The 21103-nt window shown below is 31.6% G+C and overlaps 1 protein-coding gene across 8 annotated transcripts in view; it reads left to right on the plus strand.

The window, feature by feature from the left end:
- Nucleotides 1-1543: 1543 nt before the first annotated feature.
- Nucleotides 1544-21103, plus strand: part of LOC139524001 (uncharacterized protein MAL13P1.304-like) — a 40158-nt gene continuing 20598 nt past the window's right edge. For 2 of the 8 annotated variants that reach the window (XM_071318510.1, XM_071318512.1), the window contains exons 1-3: nt 1693-5966; nt 18074-18377; nt 20656-20737. In XM_071318510.1, the coding sequence (XP_071174611.1) occupies nt 2299-5966; nt 18074-18377; nt 20656-20737 (4054 nt within the window). In that variant the 5' untranslated portion in view covers nt 1693-2298. Of the gene's footprint in view, nt 5967-18073; nt 18378-20655; nt 20738-21103 lie in introns of all 8 variants that reach the window. The other 6 variants (XM_071318513.1, XM_071318516.1, XM_071318517.1 and 3 more) reach the window with 5 other exon arrangements.

Raw genomic sequence — 21103 nt, forward strand, 5'->3', positions numbered from 1 at the left:
CACTAATGCATGAGTCTTCTGTAGACGAAACGCACTTCTAGCGTACACAATTGTGACCCTGATACCTGTGATGAGTTTATCTCAGTAGAGTAAAGAATCTAGCAATTACAAATTCATATTTGATTTATCAACGTTTAGAAAAAAATGTAATATTTACACGATTTGACAATAAGTATACATAGTTTGAAAGATATTTTGCAGTAAAATTATTCTAACTTTCTGGGCCCGGGCGGAGCAAGAGTGTGCTCCTTTTTACAGAGCACATGAGGTCATCCTAGATGTCGAGTTTGCTTCATGTTGCCCATTCTAGCATGTAAAATATTTATGATTTCCGTTACTTAATTTTCTAAAAGAGAAGTAAAATGTTATTGACAAACAAAACAATATTTAATTGGCTAAAATGACTATTCTGCACCCGTCAGCAGTTTCTCGCATTTAAATGGTAATAGTTATGGAGAGATTAAACTGTAAAAGTTGTTGAAAATGAAACTTTTAATCGAAATATAAAAAACATAAAAGGTAAATATTTCAAACGATTATTTTTATTTACGATTCCACATACAGATAAAATACCGGTTTTTCATAATCTCAGTACAAAGTCTTAAAATTTATATCAGTTATAATGTTTGGCCTTTTGAAAATATGAAACACAAGTTCAATGCGTATTGAAATGAGCCCCTTTCACAGTTCTGTTTGAACTTATACTTTTCATCAATTATGAAATGGAAAAGAAACAGGTTACAATATATATTAGAATCAAAATTCTATCTACAAACAACAAATATTGAATACGATTGTTTTTATACATGTTAATATTATTATTTGTTTAAACACGTAATCTATTTCCTTCTGATTTTCCATATATGTCCACTACTTATGTGTGTTAATTTCCTGTTAAAACGTTTATTTTGTTAATGCAAAATAGTGCGTGTGTATATAGCATACAGTACAATTTGTAAGACACAGACATTAAAAAAAAAAACGCAATGAAAAAATAAAGATCTTATAACCCTAGGCCTACTTCAGTGTGTACCACATACACTGGTAGTCATGGTTATTACACAGACAAGCTTTCAATATACGTAACTGTTATAATATAAACTTTTTATGACTGACATCTATTCTTTATGTATGACTATAATGCTGAAGGTGTTTCATAGTTTGCCAAAATATGTTACATTATAACAAAGCTAGATTATAAACAAACCATTGCATTTAATATCTCGCGTGGAAAGAGGTTATGCTATCTTTTTAACTGACAACATGAACCAGTTATTTATATTAAATATCATATCATTTAATACAAATGATTAAACTGAAGAAAAACAATTGATCCTAATTAACCCAACTTTAATTTAATGAGATTGAATATGAGTTGGATCACCGTTGTTAAATGGAGTCACTCGACCAACAGTGCTCGCCACACGCGACCGTGCCTTCCTTTGGTCCGATCATCTTGTATTCATTTCAGCAATTTAAATAAAACAAAAAAGATATTTCATAATTGAACTCCCTAAGATAGACATTTTGCCTTTCTCAATTACAAATCTTTTTATTCGAAACATGCACTTTAGTTTGACAAGTGCAAAATATTAACATGGAAACAGTCGTTTGCGCGGAAACATTCATTTGGATAAGCAAATAACTAGCTGAAACTGTTAGCTACGGAGGTTTAGAACAAAGAGGGAAACATTTCGTCTTTCCCGATTACATATTTTTTTTAATTCAAAACATGCAATTAGTTTGACAAGTGAAAAATGGAAACACGGAAACAGTCGTCTGCGCAAAAAATAACAACCTCTTTGATTTGGATAAGCATATACTGTGTTCAAACGTAGAAATACTGAGGTTCAGTACATTGAGGGAAATGTATTTATGTATGACATAAACAGATCAAAAGTTGGAAAGCAGATTTTATGTTTTGGATTACTAGTAATCGGATTTATAAAGCTATAAAAAGAATACCATGTGTTTGATTTGCGATTAACGATAACACAGTGTCAAGGCATATATCACTTGTAATATGCTATGGAAAGAACCTAAAAAAATCAGGATTGTTATCAGTGCTATTCCTTATGTTCCTGTTCGAGATATTGGATGTCATACGTGGTAAGCCCTTTTCTTAACTGAAAGGGATTTATAAATTTGTACGGTGATAACCCTTGTGGGAAAAATGTTCAATCAGATATAACTATCTTTTGAGCATAGTCTTGATGCCATAAGCCATACAAATAAAAGGAATGATGTGCTATATATAAAGGATTACGAAATACTGCCAGTGTACTTTGCTTATTCGCCATGGCATTGAATGACGAAGAAATAAACGTTCCAAGTGCGCCCTCTCCTGAGCTGGATATGTCGAGACATCAAGATGCACATCCAAAGTTTAGTCGTGATCTGGCTGATCCAGATCTTAGTGCTAATACGCGTGTAAATTATTCATCTAGTAGAGATAATGACACAGAAGAGGATTTTAATTTAAGCTATACAGGTACTAAAGATATTGATAAAATAGAACGACTCTATAGACGCCCGAAATCAGCTGAAACTATTAGTCATAAAGATAAAATGTATAGAAAAATTAAAAATCTAAAGCACAGTAATATGCACAATGACAGAATAGAGCAATTTCATAGACGACCTTCATCTGCGAAACATGTTCGAAATGCTGATCGTTCAAATATAATAACTGCCGACATTGGGTCCCAAAATGTCCATGACCTTGATAATTTAAAACTTGCTAATGAAACCTCAGTTTTTGATACAGATACTTCTAAGCAAATTGATGTTCAACCTTGGATAACTACAGAAAATTTAGAGACTAACGATGGCAGCTTTATAAATAGCGAATATGAAGCAATAAATTTTGAAGAAGGTGCTCCACAGCAATCACAATCTGACAACCAAGATAGCGGTACTCTATTTTCCAAATTTAACATAACAGAAATAAGGTCATTAGAAAATGATGACTTTGATCATTCAAAAAATACGAATGAAACATCGTTTTCGAACACAGATACCTCCAAAGAAATGTATGCACAATCTGAAGCTAGAACAGAATATGAAGAGACGACAATCAATGACAGCTTGATAAATAGTAAAAATAATCCAAAAAATATCGAAGAAACCGATCTACAAAAATCCCAATCTGTTAACCAATATGAAAGCACACATTATTCAAATATTAATACCGAAATTAGGTTCCAGAACACTGATGACTCTGAGAATATTAAACATTACAAAGAAACATCGTTTTTAAACACAGATACCCCTCATCAAAGTAATGCTCGGTCTGGGATTACAGTAAAACATTTAGAGAATATCGATGGAAGCTTAACATATAATAAAAATGATAAAGAAAAATTGGAAGAAAATGATCTACAAAAATCACAATCTGATAATCAATACGATAGTAAACATTGTTCAAATATTAATACCGAAATCAACTCCCTGAATACTGAGGACTGTGAGAATACCAAACATGATCAATCAACGTCGTTTTTGAACACAGATACACCTCAACAAATGTATGTTCGGTCAATGGATATAGTAGAAAAATTATATACTAAGGATGGCATTTTAGAAAGTAGTGATCATCTTCATGGCAGTTCTCCTCAGCAATATTCATTTGACATTCAAAATGATATTACATATCGTTCAAATATACAGAAAACTCACAGTTTGTCCTCGAAAACGGATTCCTTTGAGAATGGAAATCATGAAGCCTCGATTTTGACCCCAAACAACTCTAAAACTATCTATGTTCAATCTGTTGTTGCTTCACAAAATTTAGAGACTTGTAATGGTAGCTTGGTAAATAGTAATAGTAATACAGAGATTATCGAGGAACATTCACAATCTTACGACCAATATGACAATACTAGTTCCCAACCTGACAGGACTGGACACCAAACATCACAAAATCAAATGAAACCATCTACACACAGTAATTATAATTCATGTGATGAAAACATGGATGAAAATAATCTTCAAAGTACCAAAAACAATATAAATATGGAATATCATAACACGTCACAATCTTCATCTCAACAGGATTTACGATATGTTCCATACGATTCCGAACAAGATGAACAGAAGTTTAGAGAACGAGTTTATGTTCACAATGTTGATTGCCATGTTCAAACAAACAAAAGTCCCCGAGAGTTAGATAGTCATGAAATAAATACAGACGAAAAAGATGAAAAAGATATAAAGAGCAAATTTCATACCAAATCTACTGGAACATTTTGGCAACTTTCTGACAAGACATCGTATAGCAGCAATTTGGACAGTCTGGATAAACAACAACAAGACAGTGAATCTGAGAATCAAATCGAAACCACAAACAGTGAATTAAACGAACAGACCACGAATGTCATAAAACCTAAGCAAGAACGAAAAGGTAGAAGTAGACTTCGGAATATTATCATTAGAAAACGGAACTGCGTTAGTCCATCACCTGCAAAACATGAAGAACTGTCGAGGCGAAGTCGAAGCTGTCCTGCATTTTACAAAACGTTTAATGCAGACAATTATGATTGTTCTAGTTGTGTCTGCTGCATCAATAGTGTTCATCCTATAGAAGAAAGTAAACACTCACCACACTTTGATAGTCTGAATGAGTTGAACAAACAAAATTCCTCTCTTCTTAATCATCCTGATTGTTTGACCTCAGTTTGTTGCAAAGCTAGTGTGCATCCGGTACAAGAGAATAAGAGAAGTTTGTCAAAATTCGATAATCTTGATAAACTGGATAGTCAATCCGATTTCTGTGACGATTCTAATTGTAAAAGTTTGATTTGCTGCAAGAACATAGTTAATCAAATTGGAGATATCAGAAATACAGAGGGAATGCTGCAATCTGATACTCATAATCATTTGGAATCAAATGCCAGTTGTTGGGATAATTCTATCTGTACAAGTTCAGTTTGCTGCAAAAATAGTGTTGTACCAATTGTTTTGGAAGCAGAAGTCAATGAAGTTGATAATAAATCCGATGAATGTCAATCTCTTGGTGACAAAACCAAATCAACCTCTACTCTACCAATTTCAGAAACTGAGAAAGCCAACGGAAATAATCTACCTAATGTTCCTGATACCACAACTTTTGACCAAACAGACCATAATCAAAGTTTAACGTCTTCCAGAAATTTTGCAATAACAAACATGCAGGATACAGACAATCCCCACATGAACAGTTCAAAAGAAACATGTACAGAAAAATCTATTTATACAATAACTGATAGTTCTGAAAAAGAAAACAAACTCGACAAGAATGAAATTGATAGTTGCGAATATAAGAGTACAGAACTAAACCCAAATTCTGAAACATCTTATCATCCTAATGATTATACAATGGAATCGTCGCAAATACAAGAAAACTTTCCCGGAAAAAATTTGTACAAAAATAAAGCTATTGCCTCAGATAAATCTGAAACACATGATTTTAACTCCGTCTGTTCCTCAGACACAAAGAATACCGAAAATGACCATGGAATTGTACAGTTAGTTAAAAAACCACAAACAATTTTATTCAGTTCTGCATGTACGAATAATATGTCAAGTTCTCAGGATTTGAAATGTCATAACCCAATTTTATCCAATGAGCAAGTCTTAGATATTTTTTCGGATGTACCATGTGTTACAAACGACAACCAGAAAGCTCAGGATCAAGAAAGGGGGACAAAAATAAAAGATGACGCTAGCAAATCGTTACCCTTACAGACGACTGTGCAAAACTCTGATATTATGGATAGACATTGTAAACGCTCGCAAAATACAATCGACTTTGAAACTATATCTGAAGTGGGACGTAGTGAAGATATAGATTCAAAAGAAGTAATAAAACTTGGGAAAAAGTGTAGGAGTATTTCATCAGCTAATCAAGAGCGACGTCGACTGGGTACCCCCTTGACGCTTATTCTATATGTGAAGAAAAAGTGCCAGTCCAAGATTAGAAAGATAATGTAAGTAAACACTGTTGCCTTTATTTTTATTTTAAAACTGCTCTTGTCAATTATCTCAATAAAACATTTAAGCATGCTATTAAATAATGTTAAAAAAGGATAATCTATTCCCAAGTTCTATTTTTTTCATGTTCTAGAAAGATTATTTTTTTATCCTGCTTACACAAACGAAGCTATGGGTCACATATCACAAGTGTTATCGTGATAGTAAGGGTACACATATCAATTCAGCTTACAAATACGATCAACTAAACGACAAGTGTTTTTTTCTTTCTTCGTAAAAGCCCATTTTTTTCAAGCAAGAAATAACTCTTTTATCAGAATTGCCAAAAACACAAGATTATACATCATGATCAATGTGTACTTGTATCTTGGATGTTCTACGTGCATATTATGTACCATTACTTTCTATCAGAATAAAAATGTGATAACATAACTGCCTAACATATCCGTATACAACCTCGCTTTGCAATTAAATGAATTGAACATTGGCACAGCAACTCAAAAATTCAAAATGAAATAAGTAAAAGTTTTCAAGAAAAAGAGGACCGACAAATATTTCCTGAGACGTTCTGTATATACGAGTGCCTTTGACACCGTCTTTAATTATTGTTTATCAAATTTTCCTGTCATTTTTGATAAGGTAGGTAATATTCAATACCTTCATGTATATCAAAAGTCACGTTAAAAGTTACTTAATAATATATACCTGTCAAAGTCAACATTTGTGTAACATAACTAACTCTTTCTTCTAAAACCTAGTTTAATTCCTACCAATAATCAATAAACAATAACGTTTTAAGGTATTACTATGAGATTTAATGAAATTTTCGTGTTCCATTAAATCGATTGAAGATTTTATCTGATATGGTTTATTGATACCTCAAGAAATTTATCTGAAATATATAGATGTAATATTTTTATTATGAAGGAAAATTGCCAAATTGAAAAATAAGATCCTTGGGTATGTTCGAGGTAGGTGAAATTATTTTCCTTCTTTCTCTTTTGACAACTGTCAACTGTCAACTTCATAATTCAATAATTATTATGCATTTATTGTACTTGTGAGTAGGAATATACATAAGATGGTAATTATTGTTGCAACGTAGAGAACAATGTTTCAAAGCGTAAAAATGCAATATATTTTTATTGATGAAATTTCTAAAATTGCATTTTTTAGATTATAAACACGTCTAGCGCTCAAAGACTAAAAAAATTGTAATGGTCAACGTAAAATATGGCTTATTTTTCAGTAGTAAAGGTATTAAAGGGCAAATCATAATTTTTCAATAGGTTACATTTTACTGGTGTAAATTTAGAATACGCAAAAGACAAATTTATCGAAGTTGGAAACAATGCTTAGTTCGCAAATATGTCGATTTTCGTTCATACTATTATTTTCAATACGTTTGATCAGTTAAGCGTTGTTTGATGAACTCCTTCTCTCAAAGTTTGATTCTTCAAATTGAACCAATTCATTTAAATAATAAAGGACGTTAGCTATAATACGTGAGCGAGCAGCAATAGAATTAACTCATCACCACTATAAAAATGGTATATTTAATTGATTGATTGTTGGTTGCTAAACGTCCAGTGGCAAATAGTTCATGCATGTTCGGGATGATGGTCTATTTGAAGAACTAGCTCAAGTAGCCTCTCGTTTAGACAAGATGTGAAATTTTTTTTAAAACAGCCCTCAACTTAAAATTCTTTGCTGGATATATATAACTCTTTTTTAAACAAGTCAAAATTTCAAATAGAATCGTTGTTTCTTTTAATTCAAATGTATTGAGTATATCAAATCAAGATAGACTTGAAGGTTAATAAATGAACTAACAATTTTTTCAATCGTTTTATTCAAATTTTACTAAAATAATCTGATGTATTTTTAACAAGCTACATGTAATCTGACTAAACTATGTATGGTATGTATAGATATTTTCTTGTCTATTTCCCTTAAAAGTTAGATTATACGACGGTTCCATATACATAAAGTAACTTCAAGAGAATCCTGTCAATTTCATGTTCACAACAATTTTTAATCGTCTTGGATTTTATTTTAGTGTAAATTAACAGCAAATTCCAAACATAATTTTATTATCTGCAGTATATGATGTGTAGGATCTCTCTCTTTAATGCTTAAAATTTGCAATTTGATTAAACATAAACTGATTTTTTTTCCAATTTAAAGACGCCTTCGTACAGTTAAAGACATACTTACATGAATATCAAAAACTAATTGGGCATACTTGTAAAGATAAATAGTGAAATTGGCTAAATCGGTTTCTCGAATATAGAGAGACCAAAAGTGAATGAATTGTTAGTAGACATGCAGTGTCAGTACATAATAAATTCGTTATAGGGAAGATACAATATCTTTTTCACAGTATCAATAATTTTGAATTGAACAAAGAAAATCAATGAATAAAAAAGTAACAAGTATCCGATATTAAATCAGAAGTGCAAAGCAATCGTCAACTCCGACAAAGAAATATAAAATGAATCAAAAATATTAGTTTGGCAATGACGAATACTATTAAATCTTTGATTGAGTAGTTATCGGAAATCCAAAAATCAACATTTTAAAGCTATTGACACCGAAAATATAACAAAAGGAAAACCTTGGCGAGACAATAATTGTAGCAATTGAAATCCTATTTCTCTGAGTCAATTTACATAATTTTATAACTTGAATATATATGTCATTACAAATATTTTAAAATCCAAGTGACTCTTATCGTTACTGAAATAATAATATTGTTTCAAATTCTAATTATTGGTCGACTGAACATGGTAGGTACAAGGTGTGCAAAACTGAACCCAAAGTTTTTTCAATACAAGGTTAAAATAAAATAATTAACACGACACAAACTGTCAAAAATATAGAGATTAAAAAGATGTTTGACACTTGAGGTGAAAGGAATATAATTTTCTGCTGGGTAAGTTTTTAACTTTTAAATTCTGGGAGAACACATTGATATTTGAATTCAGTGAGAACACTTTGATGTTTGAATTCTGGGAGACCACATTAATATTTGTATACATTTATTTGAATTCAGAGGGAACACGTTTTGTTATCTGAATTCTAAAAGAACACTTTGATATTTGAATACTGAGAAAACATATGGATAAATTGAATTCCGGGAGAACATATCGATATTTGAATTCCGGGAGAACACATTGCCACTTGAATTACCTGAAAACACATTGTACGTGATAAATATGATTTAGTTTACCTCTTTACCTTAATTTAGTTGTATTTTACACAGCTGTCCTAAAGCCAGATTGTAACTTTAAACAAAAAGTATTTGCATCAAATGCTTTCAAGATTTAGATAAAGTACACGACCATCTACAATATTTCAATTTCTGTTAAGATCCATTTTTCGGTTGCTATAATAAGAACCAAAATTGAAAAGATCAGCCATTTACATTCAAAGTTGTCTTGCAAAAATGCAAGCAACGCGGATACAGCAATGGGTCGTAGTCTCTAAGTTGAGGCACTGCAGCTGATCAATACTTTCAAGCTTTTTAGAATTCATGTTATGGATTTGAAAATGAGCCTGATAATGTAAAATAAAATGTTGTGTGTGCCTTTATATTTTACTTTAAGGGTCTATTTGCTTGTGAGAGAGATGTCCTATAATTGTGAACAGGTATGCTGTGAATATACATTCGAAAACTGTCATGAAACACTAATGAATGAATACTTTATTGCAAAAAGCATATATATGCTATAGCAACGAAAAACATATTTACAACATGACAAATGATAAGCAGCAGAGATCAATACATATAAATCATTACAAGAAAGCAAATATCATTAAGTAACAATATGTGATCTGATTGAACACGCAGAAACACTAAGAAAGAGATCGTATAGCAGAAAACAGTGCTTATGCTGTTGTATCTTGCCCTACAGTCATAAAAATGTCGAGTTCGGTTAACACTCAGAAATCAACCAATTAGATTACTAGATTTGGCGTTTCGATGAAAGATTTTGTACTTCGAGAACTGAGTAAAGTTTTATGACCGAGAACCTTATTTTGACGTTTGCGAGGTCCGATATACTTTTGATAAAGATCAACCCCTTGGATATTCATCCATAAACACATAAATGAGTAATAAACAGAAGAGATATACTTCTTTAGATGCATTTGTTGCTCGAGGCGATGAATATCATAATAGCTAGGAAAAGTCAGATAATCAAAAGGCTGCATCATCTAGGAATTTGCAGGGTGCATTTGCATTCAAAGAAAATATCCGGTTGATATAAAACGAATTTACTGCCAAAATTAATTGAAATGTGCAAGATATTTTCCCGCGCGACTGCCAAAAGTAACTTTGTAATTTAATTAATTTTTAAATTACTTTAAATTTTATTTGTTATGTTTACCTTGTAAATAGCGGCCTTTTTACCCAGTGCCCTTAGAAACTTGACACATTTTGGTTTGTAAATTAAAGACAACAAAGGTATTGGATTTTACCTACATAAAATTGATCTATTTCCTAACGCTAACCTATTATTATGCATTTGTTTATATCACAAAAACAAATACGTATAATATACAAACTGATACCTATTGTTGGGGACTAATTGGCTTTCAATTATTTTGTTATGCACTGACTTATTTGTATTGAATAAAGGGATCATGGGTAGATTGGATCTTAGGTTGAAATTACACAAAGAATTTAAAACTTTGTCATAAAATCGGGAACTCGATTTTTTAAGGTAAGAACAGTATAGAGTCTTAATCTCTATAATTTTAGTTTTTTCATTTCTATATTGAAAAAAAATACATTGAAACGAAGAATAACAAAATGTACGAATGTCTATAATGTCAGATATTTCATATTTTTTTTTAGCTGTTCAGTTTTCTCTAATTTTCCAGTTATAAAAATTCAAAACTGATCGCCTGGAATGCCAGTATAAAGAAAATCTCACCACCACCGCGAGCATCAGAAAAACTAAAAATAGAATGTATAAAAAAGTGTTTATAAGCAATTTTGTATCATTTCTGCAATGTAAGTTAGAGTAACCTGAATTATTTTTCCCATTGAAAATTTTTCGAATTCCTTATTAAGGTAACCTTTTTGATCTAAGCTCAAGTTTTCGAATCAATTTTGTAATTACAATGTCGAACATGAAGTAAAAATGTCTTTTTATTTTTTAAAAGTAAACAAATATTGACAGTCTCAAGTGTGTACAGTAGAAATTATTGACATAGCACTTAGTGTAATTGAAAATGCTTTCCAAAATTACCTTGTTATGATAATTCATCACGAAAATCTCCTTGAAACTTTCTTCGAGAACATGAACATTGTCATAAAAGCATTATAAATGATAATCTTTTTGGAATAAAAAACAAACAAGTAATATGTTCTATTTCAACTTTAAAATTCTTGTGTCGTTGCGTTAAACATGGAATGATATTAGTTATCTGGTGTACGGTATTTTACACAGGTGCTGAAAATTCATACACCTTCAGATGTACACGGAACATCTCTAATTAAATCGCGAGTAAAGCGTTCCTTTACTCATCTTATAACGGGTGTTAAATTGATACTCATGGAAAAATCCACTTCACATTTCTTCAACACCGATGGCGCCGTGTCGTCGAATATCACTTTTATTTTATTTTTTTATTTTTAAGAAATTTGGTAAATTTTGTTTTTTTGGGGGATTTTTGTCACTTTTCGTCGTCTTGCTCTTCATGACGTTGCTATATGAAATAATGAAGTTCAGCCACCGTTATTAGAAAGTAGGACGGCATATTAAAATTATTCAAACAGTTAACAGTTGTTTTGCTTATACTTTTTTTATTCATTAAATCGACAAATACAGTTAAGTGCTTCTCCTGTTCTGAATGTTTATTGTATGCGTTGTTTTTATTACTTGTTTTTATTCTTACCAAAGGAGGAAAGTTGTGATACGCCACAAGTCCAAAAAAAAAAAACTATACAGAAACCTCGCTAATATGTACTGTTTGTTATATCTTAATGTTGTTGTTTTATTTCATTTGTGAACTTTGAAATTACAGCATATCTTGGATAGTGGGCCTTGCAGTAAAATATAGTTCCAACTCTTCTATTCCTGTGACATAATTATTGTTCAGACAATTTTTTATTGTTGTTTATAAGACCATTTCATTGACATTTACCCCATATATCCTGCTATTTATAAAAAGATTTTTGAAATCCGCAAGTGTTTGATAAAAAGATTCGTTCCTAGATTAATTTTTTTTAAATTTTATTCAAGTGATATTTATGAAGCGCTTATTTCATTTCTGAGTTCATTCATCTTAAATTTTCGTTTGAAACATCTTTGCTGGTGTTCATATTCGAATCTAGAGTGTTACGCAAGAGTTGAATGAAACAAGAAGTAAACATCTTAGACAAACACCCCACGCCGATATTTATATTTGTCTCTCGACTTCAATTTTGAACGATCAAAGAAAAAAATGGGTAACCTCCCCTGTTGTCTGGACCGTTTTGTGAAACCATTTTGAAATGCTTTATTTACCTTTGCATATCATGCTTTAACGTTCTAATTTACAACACGTATGTAAACAATGGTTTTTCAAAAGGGTTTGATTTCGTGAATGATATGTCATTATTTAGTTCTGCTATTCTGACTTTTTTAACAAGTCTGTTACCTGTTCCAGACATTGTCAAAATTTGGACATGTGCTTTATCGAGCTGTCACTATCAATGATTATTAGTTTTATAATGTAAAGTCTACACCAAATACATGTTAACTTCGTTACATTCTTAAAATTCTGGAATTCTCTAACATTAGATGACCAAAATCTACACCAAGTACATGAACACTGCTAAATATTTTTAAATTTCTGAAATTCTCTATCAACTGTTGACCAAAGTCTGCACCAAAAGCATATATTTTACTTCTACATATTCCTTTAAATTCTGAAATTCTCTTTTAATTGATGACCAAAGTCTACACCAAATACACGTATACATACATTCTGAAAGTTCTGAAAATGTCTTTCAAATGATGACCACAATTTATACAAATACATGTTACACTTCTATACATACGCCAAATACAGAAATACTTCTCAGTATCCAGTATTAAAATTCTGAAATTCTCTATAAATTAAACAAGATCTACACCAAAGACGTGTTTACTTCTATACATGTTTAAAATTATGAAATTTTATATCAGTTGATAAGTAATATATTTTATTGAAATAAGTCCAGGCATTGGACTATCATCAAAATAATGAACATATTAAACATACATTTGTAATGAACTGTTGATGACCAAAATCTACACCAAATACATGTATACTTCTATACATTTTGAAAATTCTGAAAATCTCTATCAATTGATGACCACATTCTACATCAAATACATGAATACTTCGTAACATTGATAAAATCTGAAATTCTGTACCAATTGATCGCCAGAGTCTACACAAAATACATGTATACTTCTAAATATTCTTAAAATAAAGATATTTCCTTTCAATAAATGACCAAAAGATGCGCCAAATAAAGAAGTCTGTGTCCCGTAAATCTGCAATCTTTCATTCTGCAAGATGCACTTTCAATTAAACTCCATTTGATTAATGGCTTATTTAAATGAAATAAATATGAATTAACGAGAAATTGAGATTTACTTTTCGTGCCAAAATCGCACCGAGATTGTTCGCAGAGTTGTAATAAATTATCATTACCTGTTCGCACTGTCGTTCTTAAGCGCTAAACATGCAGTCGCGTCGAGATTTTGTAGAGCACTTGATCTTGGGGAAGAGGAGATATATTAGTTGACGACAACATAAAACAATCCTTTCCAGGACTGTTCAAATAAAATCTGATCTTTACAAGAATGGAAAATCAATTTTAATGACAAAATCATTGATTCAGGTTTTTAAAAATTGAAACATAGTTTGAGTGATGGCCGTATAGGCTACGAAGGTCGTCTCCACTTTTATTTGATTTTAACAAAAAAGTATATTTGGAATGTTTGCTAGTAATTGAAAAATTGCTTGCACGCAACAAGTTAATCATCAGAGAAATATGCGTGAAACAAAGGCATCTACCTTAAAATTAAACGTGATATAGATGTTGGTTAAATGGTTAACATTGTTGCATGAAATGTAGATATGAAATTTACATTTTGAATGATTGAAATTGATTAATTTTCAAAAAATGGACATACCGTATTATTAAATTTATGATATGTAATCATGGGATCTATGTATATGACTGATTTTCAAACAGAAACTTTGATAACTAGTTTATATAAGAAGTTTTGGATTGTACCAGAAAATGCGGCAAATTTTATACCTGTCTATGGGTAAGTCTTGAGACAAGTAATATGCAAACAATCTTTATCTTATTGATTTTTTTACATATATTATTAACATGATTGATAAATTACATTATTGGTAAAATAAAGATTAATGATCAAAGTGACTATGATGATTTTCATATTCTCGATATTTAACAAATCTCCCGTTTCTTTGAAAGACTGAAAGACGTCAAGCTTACATGTACTTGTACAATCTGCAACTTTTTTTTTTTAATTTTAAATATCTTAAAGTTTAAACTAACGACTGTGAAAATAAAATGAAACCTCTATAACTGTACTTTTTTAAATATGTATCTGAACACAAATTAGTTGTAGTCTTAATCTTCGTCTTGGACAGTCAATACTCAAATCATTAATTAATCAATTCAATTTTTTTCAATTCCAATATAATCATGGAAAAATTCTTACCTGTTACTGCTACGGTAAAATGTCGGTATGCATTTGTTCGTATGAAATCGAGTTCATGCGTACTTACAACGTACGTATGTTTCTCGGAAGAAAAAAATGATTAGAAACGCTGGAGACCAAAAGTCTATAGAAGGCCAAAACATAAAACATACAACAAAATTCAAAAGGTACCTTCTATCCTTTATTGGTAGACTTTTACATAGATAAATTAAGTCGTATAAGAAAAACAAAATGAGTATGTTAAATTTGATGTATGTCTTTTTGTGCTTCTTCGTTACATTTGTTGTTTTTATAGTGATATTAAGATGATACTTTTTTTTAAGACAATATTGACTGCTGTACCCCTATTTTTGACATTTTTTACTCTTTGAGTATGTTTGTTTTGTTCATGCATCGTTGACAATGTAATGGAATTTGATACGACTGTCATACAAGTGAGAGGTTTAGCTAGCTATAAAACCAGGTTCAATCCACCATTTTCTACATTAGAGAATGCCTGTACCAAGTCAGGAATATGACAGTTGTTATCCATTCGTTTGATGTGTTTGGACTTTTGATTTTGCCTTTTGATTTTGAATTTTCCTTTTTGAATTTTCCTCGGAGTTCAGTATTTTTTGTGTTTTTACTTTTTTTTGACATAACGCATATTGGCATGCCAGTTTTTTTATATAGATTACTTTATAGTATGCGTTTTGATCCGTGGTTGCTAAAAGCCGTAATGTTACTTATAGTAGCTTATGTTCTCTTTCTTTGGACTCTGGTGGGTAGTATCATCGGCAATAATAACGCATCTCTCTCTGTTTAAACGGGGACAAACCGAAGATGTCTAGTCGCTTGGTATGTGGATATTTCCGTTGGAATCTTGAGTTAAAGGTTTTGTTTAGAACTTCCGATTTAGTTGATACATGTAATACATATATAATAAGGAGGTGTGGTAAGGTTCCCGAATTAGACAATTATCCACAAAGAACAAATTCAAGGTACAGCTAAATTTCCAAGCAAAGGGAACTTGAAAAAAAAGGTTTTGAGTAACTCATGGTAAAAAAATCACTTACGTAATAATTATCAGTTTTTATATTGTTTCGGTAAACTCTGACCAATGGTCGATTCTGTCTTGTAGAGGAGAATGATGGATAGTAGTGAGCGGAACCGTGATGGAATCGGAAGTTTCTGTTTTTGTAACGTAACGTTTATGAACGGTATTAAATTTTAAAGCTCGATTTAAAATAATGATTTCCATTGATTTTACTTATTCAGTTATCTCGTTGAAAGATTATAACTCATTGATTATTCATTACAAAGTTATTTATTACCTACACAAACATTTAATTTTTAATTCTTTTTTAACAATTAAACTTTAAACAAACCTCTTTAGATAATATCATTAAATGTTTTTCAAGTCGCACATACGCAATGGGTAGAAAAAAGATTCCCATAGATTGAAAAAACAAATATTCGACCGAAGTTTTACTATAATTTTCTCATCGACTTAACCTGCTCAACCTTAACCTTGATTGTATTTTGTGACTTTTGTTGTTGTTTTTTTTTTTCATTCCACAAAACGAATAAAGAAAATGCTTTGATTTAGCAATGCTTTTTTATTATTATTAAATTAAAGATTATCAAACATTGCTTTTAAGTTGTCGTAAAATTGTCACATTCTTCTCCAGCCTTCCGGAGAACCCGAGCGGCATCATTCTTATGGGTTCATGCGGCTAAATGTTTTGTTTTATGCATTGGATTAATTGTATGAACTGTTATATTTTCCTCAATTTTATTTTGAAGCTGTTTGTAATCGACTTTTAGTTTCTGATTGCCCTCTCCTTTTGTTATTCTCGTCAAAACCACATTCTTTGATAACTAGTGTGTCTTTCTGTATTGTGATGTTACACCATCGTTTCAGGGACAAAGGTATGTACCTATTAAAACGTTTAAAACCGCAGCATTTGTTTGCGCCTGTCCTAAGTCTAGAATCTGATGTTCAGTGGTTGTCGTTTGTTGATGCGGTTCAAAAGTTTTTCTCGGTTATCTTTTTATGCCCCACCTACGATAGTAGAGGTGCATTATGTTTTCTGGTCTGTGCGTCCGTCCGTTCGTCCCGCTTCAGGTTAAAGTTTTTGGTCACGGTAGTTTTGGATGAAGTTGTAGTTCAATCAACTTGAAACTTAGTACTCATGTTCCCTATGGTATGATCTTTCTAATTTTAATGCCCAATTAGAGTTTTTTACCCCAATTTCATGATCCACTAAACATAGAAAATGATAGTGTGGGTGGGGCATCAGTGTAATATGGAGACATTCTTGTTTTTATATAGATTAGACCGTTGGTTTTCCCGTTTGAATGGTTTTACACTAGTCATTTTTTTGGGGGGGTCCTTTATATCTTGCTGTTCGGTGTGAGCCAAGGTTCCATGTTGAAAACGTACTTCGACCTATACATGCTATAATTGTTTACTTTTACAATTTGTAACTTGGATGGAGAGTGGTCTCATTGGCACTCATACAACATCTTCTTAAATCTATACATAAGCACTCAATTAAGCAAAATAAATATAAACTAAATTCATATGGCTTGAATGCTCATCTTTACCGAAATGTCTCTCATTAAAGACCAATTTAAAGCATACATTTGTAAATCACTATACTTAAAGTTAACCTATTCCCATTACAATATATATAAATAGTCTTCTTGAATTTATGCAACCTTTGTGATCAATCAAGCTCGAGTCATTAACTTGCATTATCATAAAATACTAAATTTCAAAATATTAATTCACCTCATTGTTCTGAAACTCTTACATGTATTAAAGATCAATTTGTAAATAACAGAAATAAATATGACATTCTTATAAACAAAGCTGTTGTCATACAGAAATCAGATAACATCATTGTATCTCCTTATTAAAGATCTAACACTTTTGCTTGATTTGATTTTTGTTAAAATCGAATTCTTTTCCCTTAGAAAGTGTTACTTTAGGTGATATTAAGGTTTACACCGCATATGAACATACATAATATAAGCTATTTGATAAGTCAATGGCTAAGACCATTAATATGTAATGCGATCAACATGGACAAACAATGGAACAGTAAGCGTGAAAAATAAAGGACTTCAATAAATCGACAGAGAAAGATTTACATAAACAATAAACAGGATAGATTGTGAGCATTTTATTAGCTTTTTTGTTGATCTGTCTTCTTGCTTTAATATTAGAAGACAAGATCAATATTGCATCCTCAGGTCTAAAAATAAACGGAAGAAGCAATGCCACCTGCAAACATTGAAAGCGAATGCAAAATTGCAGGAAAAAACAAATTCACAAATTTTAAGGAATTAATTCTTCTTCGTTTGCTTAAACGCAGGGCTTCCAAAAATAATACTGCAGCTTCTAAGAAAACAGAATCACAGACACAAGAAATTGACAACAATGCTAATATAAACATCCCTAAAGAGGAAACGCGGGTCTTAAAGAAACCCTTTGGTGTCAGGGAATGTGATTCAAATGGAAATACTATCAAAGGAAATGTTGTGAACAAAAATTGTGGAACTGAAACAAAGGAAAATAGTGTTATCGACATCGAAAGCCATCAACAGAACGGTATTAAAGGGAGACAATTAACGGAAGAAGAGATGGTCCGTTTGGAAAGTTTCTCCAGGCTTGATCCGGTAAGCATAACCTTGTAAATCTTCTTTACATTATAAGTAAAAGTATGCCAATGAAATCGGAAAAGAGACAATATATTATCTACGCAACAACATAGATGAACACATAGAGACATCTTCGCTAGCCAAGTGTTACGATCCATTCCCCTCTTATCCACAGGAGAGGAACGGATCGTAGCCCATGGCTAGGGAAGACGACGTAGAGAGGACTACACCCTTGCAGACACTTGTACCACAAAACAGACTCTACTATCCCAGGTTAGGGGAGGGTTGGGATCATGTTTGATCTCGCCAGATTCTGTATGTATGTGCCTGTCCCAAGTCAGGAGTCTGTAATTCAGTGGTTTTTGTATGTTTTATGTATAACATATGTTTTTAGTTCATTTTAATACATAAATTAGGTCGTTAGTTTTCTCGTTATAATTGTTTTACATTGTCATTTCGGGACCTTTTATAGCTGACTTTGCAGTATGGGTTTTGCTCATTGTTGTTCGTACGGGGACATACAGTTGTTAATTTCTGTGTCATTTTTGTCTTTTGTGGAGAGCTGTCTAATTGGCAAGCATACAACGTCTGCTGTTTTTTATATATCGAGTTAATACAATTGAGAATGGAAATGGGGAATGTGTCAAAGCGACAACAGCCCGACCATTCTCTAGCAGACAACATAATGCATGCTGACATTTTTAAAAGGTTATATCAATTTCACATGAACTATATGCTACAGTCGAACTATATGCTACAGTCGAACTATATGCTACAGTCGGCCTCAGTCTGAAAGTAAATAACAAAAAATTCAGTAACTATTATGATAGGATACTATTGATAATATTAAGGAAGAAAACAAAATAATTTTGGTACCAAACAAACAAACAAACAAACAAAAAACAAACAAACAAAATCAATATATATTTATAAGCACTCAAACCATCACAGTTTGACAAGCACATAACTATCCGTGAAAATTTGACAAGCACACAAACCATCACAGTTTGACAAGCACATAACTATCCGTGAAAATTTGACAAGCACTCAAACCATCACAGTTTGACAAGCACATAACTATCCGTGAAAATTTGACAAGCACACAAACCATCACAGTTTGACAAGCACATAACTATCCGTGAAAATTTGACAAGCACACAAACCATCACAGTTTGACAAGCACAATAACTATCCGTGAAAATTTGACAAGCACACAAACCATCACAGTTTGACAAGCACATAACTATCCGTGAAAATTTGACAAACACACAAACCATCACAGTTTGACAAGCACATAACTATCCGTGAAAATTTGACAAGCACACAAACCATCACAGTTTGACAAGCACATAACTATCCGTGAAAATTTGACAAGCACACAAACCATCACAGTTTGACAAGCACATAACTATCCGTGAAAATTTGACAAACACACAAACCATCACAATTTTAACTTTTTCGTTTAAAAAATTTATCAATGCTTTTCAACTTCGTACTTTATTTCGCCTATTAGCTTTTTTTTAATTTGAGCGTCACTGATGAGTCTTTTGTAGACGAAACGCGCGTCTGGCGTAAATACAAAATTTAAACCCTGGTATTTATGATGAGTTTATTAATATGCTCCAATTTCGTTCAAATTGTAAAACAAAATGTATTTTACGTATACGGTGTCGACATTTTATGACTTAAACTTCCAAATAACTTGTTTCGATGGTTTGTTTTTAATTCATTTAATATTTCTTCAAATTCAAAATAAAAATGCTTATATTGAATTTATTTGTCGGAAAAAAATAATTATATTCACTCAGTCCGTTTTATTACACATGAGTATATTGATTCCCTTTACATATATATATAAATAAAAGATGAAATCGTTGATTTTGAAGAAAGAAAATCCTATACTATATCATTTACTCGGATTTGATGGCAATTATGAAATATATGCAAATCTGTTGAAAAGGATCAAGTCAAAGTTCACATAATCGAAAAAGATACATTCAGCTCTAGGGGTTTAAAGTAAATAGTATACTATCTACATACTAATTTAGGAATTAAAATACCAAAGCGAAGATCGCCGACAAAAGGCTATTGCTTAACATAACCACTAATAATGTAGAAGAAATCGCCAAATCGTTAAAATCTCCTTACGACAAATTAAAAATCTATATGCTGAGTAAATATTTATATATAAAAGTTCAGTAACAGAACAAATTCATTACATGTAACACCGTCTAGCATTTCCACACAATTGATGCTAGGTACCCGTTCTAACTCATTATTTTTATTTTTATTCCAGTCGACGCTGCGTGTGATTGGATGGTCATCCGGTGCGGCAGATTCCATGACAAATACTCCGGATTTAGCAGAAACACAAGACGGTAAGTTCGCAATATTTAGTTGTTGTAGGAAATTATGTTCCGTAGTTCTCAATTTGAATCTCAATTTATAAGGAAATTGATGTTGTGCTCCAGCATCAAAACTATGTTAGACTTTTCCTACTGTCAAAGTCTAAACTACCGACTTTTTCTAATTTATACAGAAAATTGCGATTATTGTTTGATTGATATTTGCTGTTATAAGATTTTGGAAATCATTTCTAAATAAAGAATATATCTCCCTCATTCAAAGTTTTGATTTATTGTGTGGGTTTTGTTATATACTTGGTGTCCCTTATTGTTTTATCAGCTCTTCATCGTTTAAATAAGATTTTAGATTTTCAAATATTTTTTGTCTGGAGCATAACG

The sequence above is a fragment of the Mytilus edulis genome, chromosome 5, assembly GCF_963676685.1.
Source record: "Mytilus edulis chromosome 5, xbMytEdul2.2, whole genome shotgun sequence".
In the NCBI taxonomy this organism is placed as follows: Eukaryota; Metazoa; Mollusca; class Bivalvia; order Mytilida; family Mytilidae; genus Mytilus; species Mytilus edulis.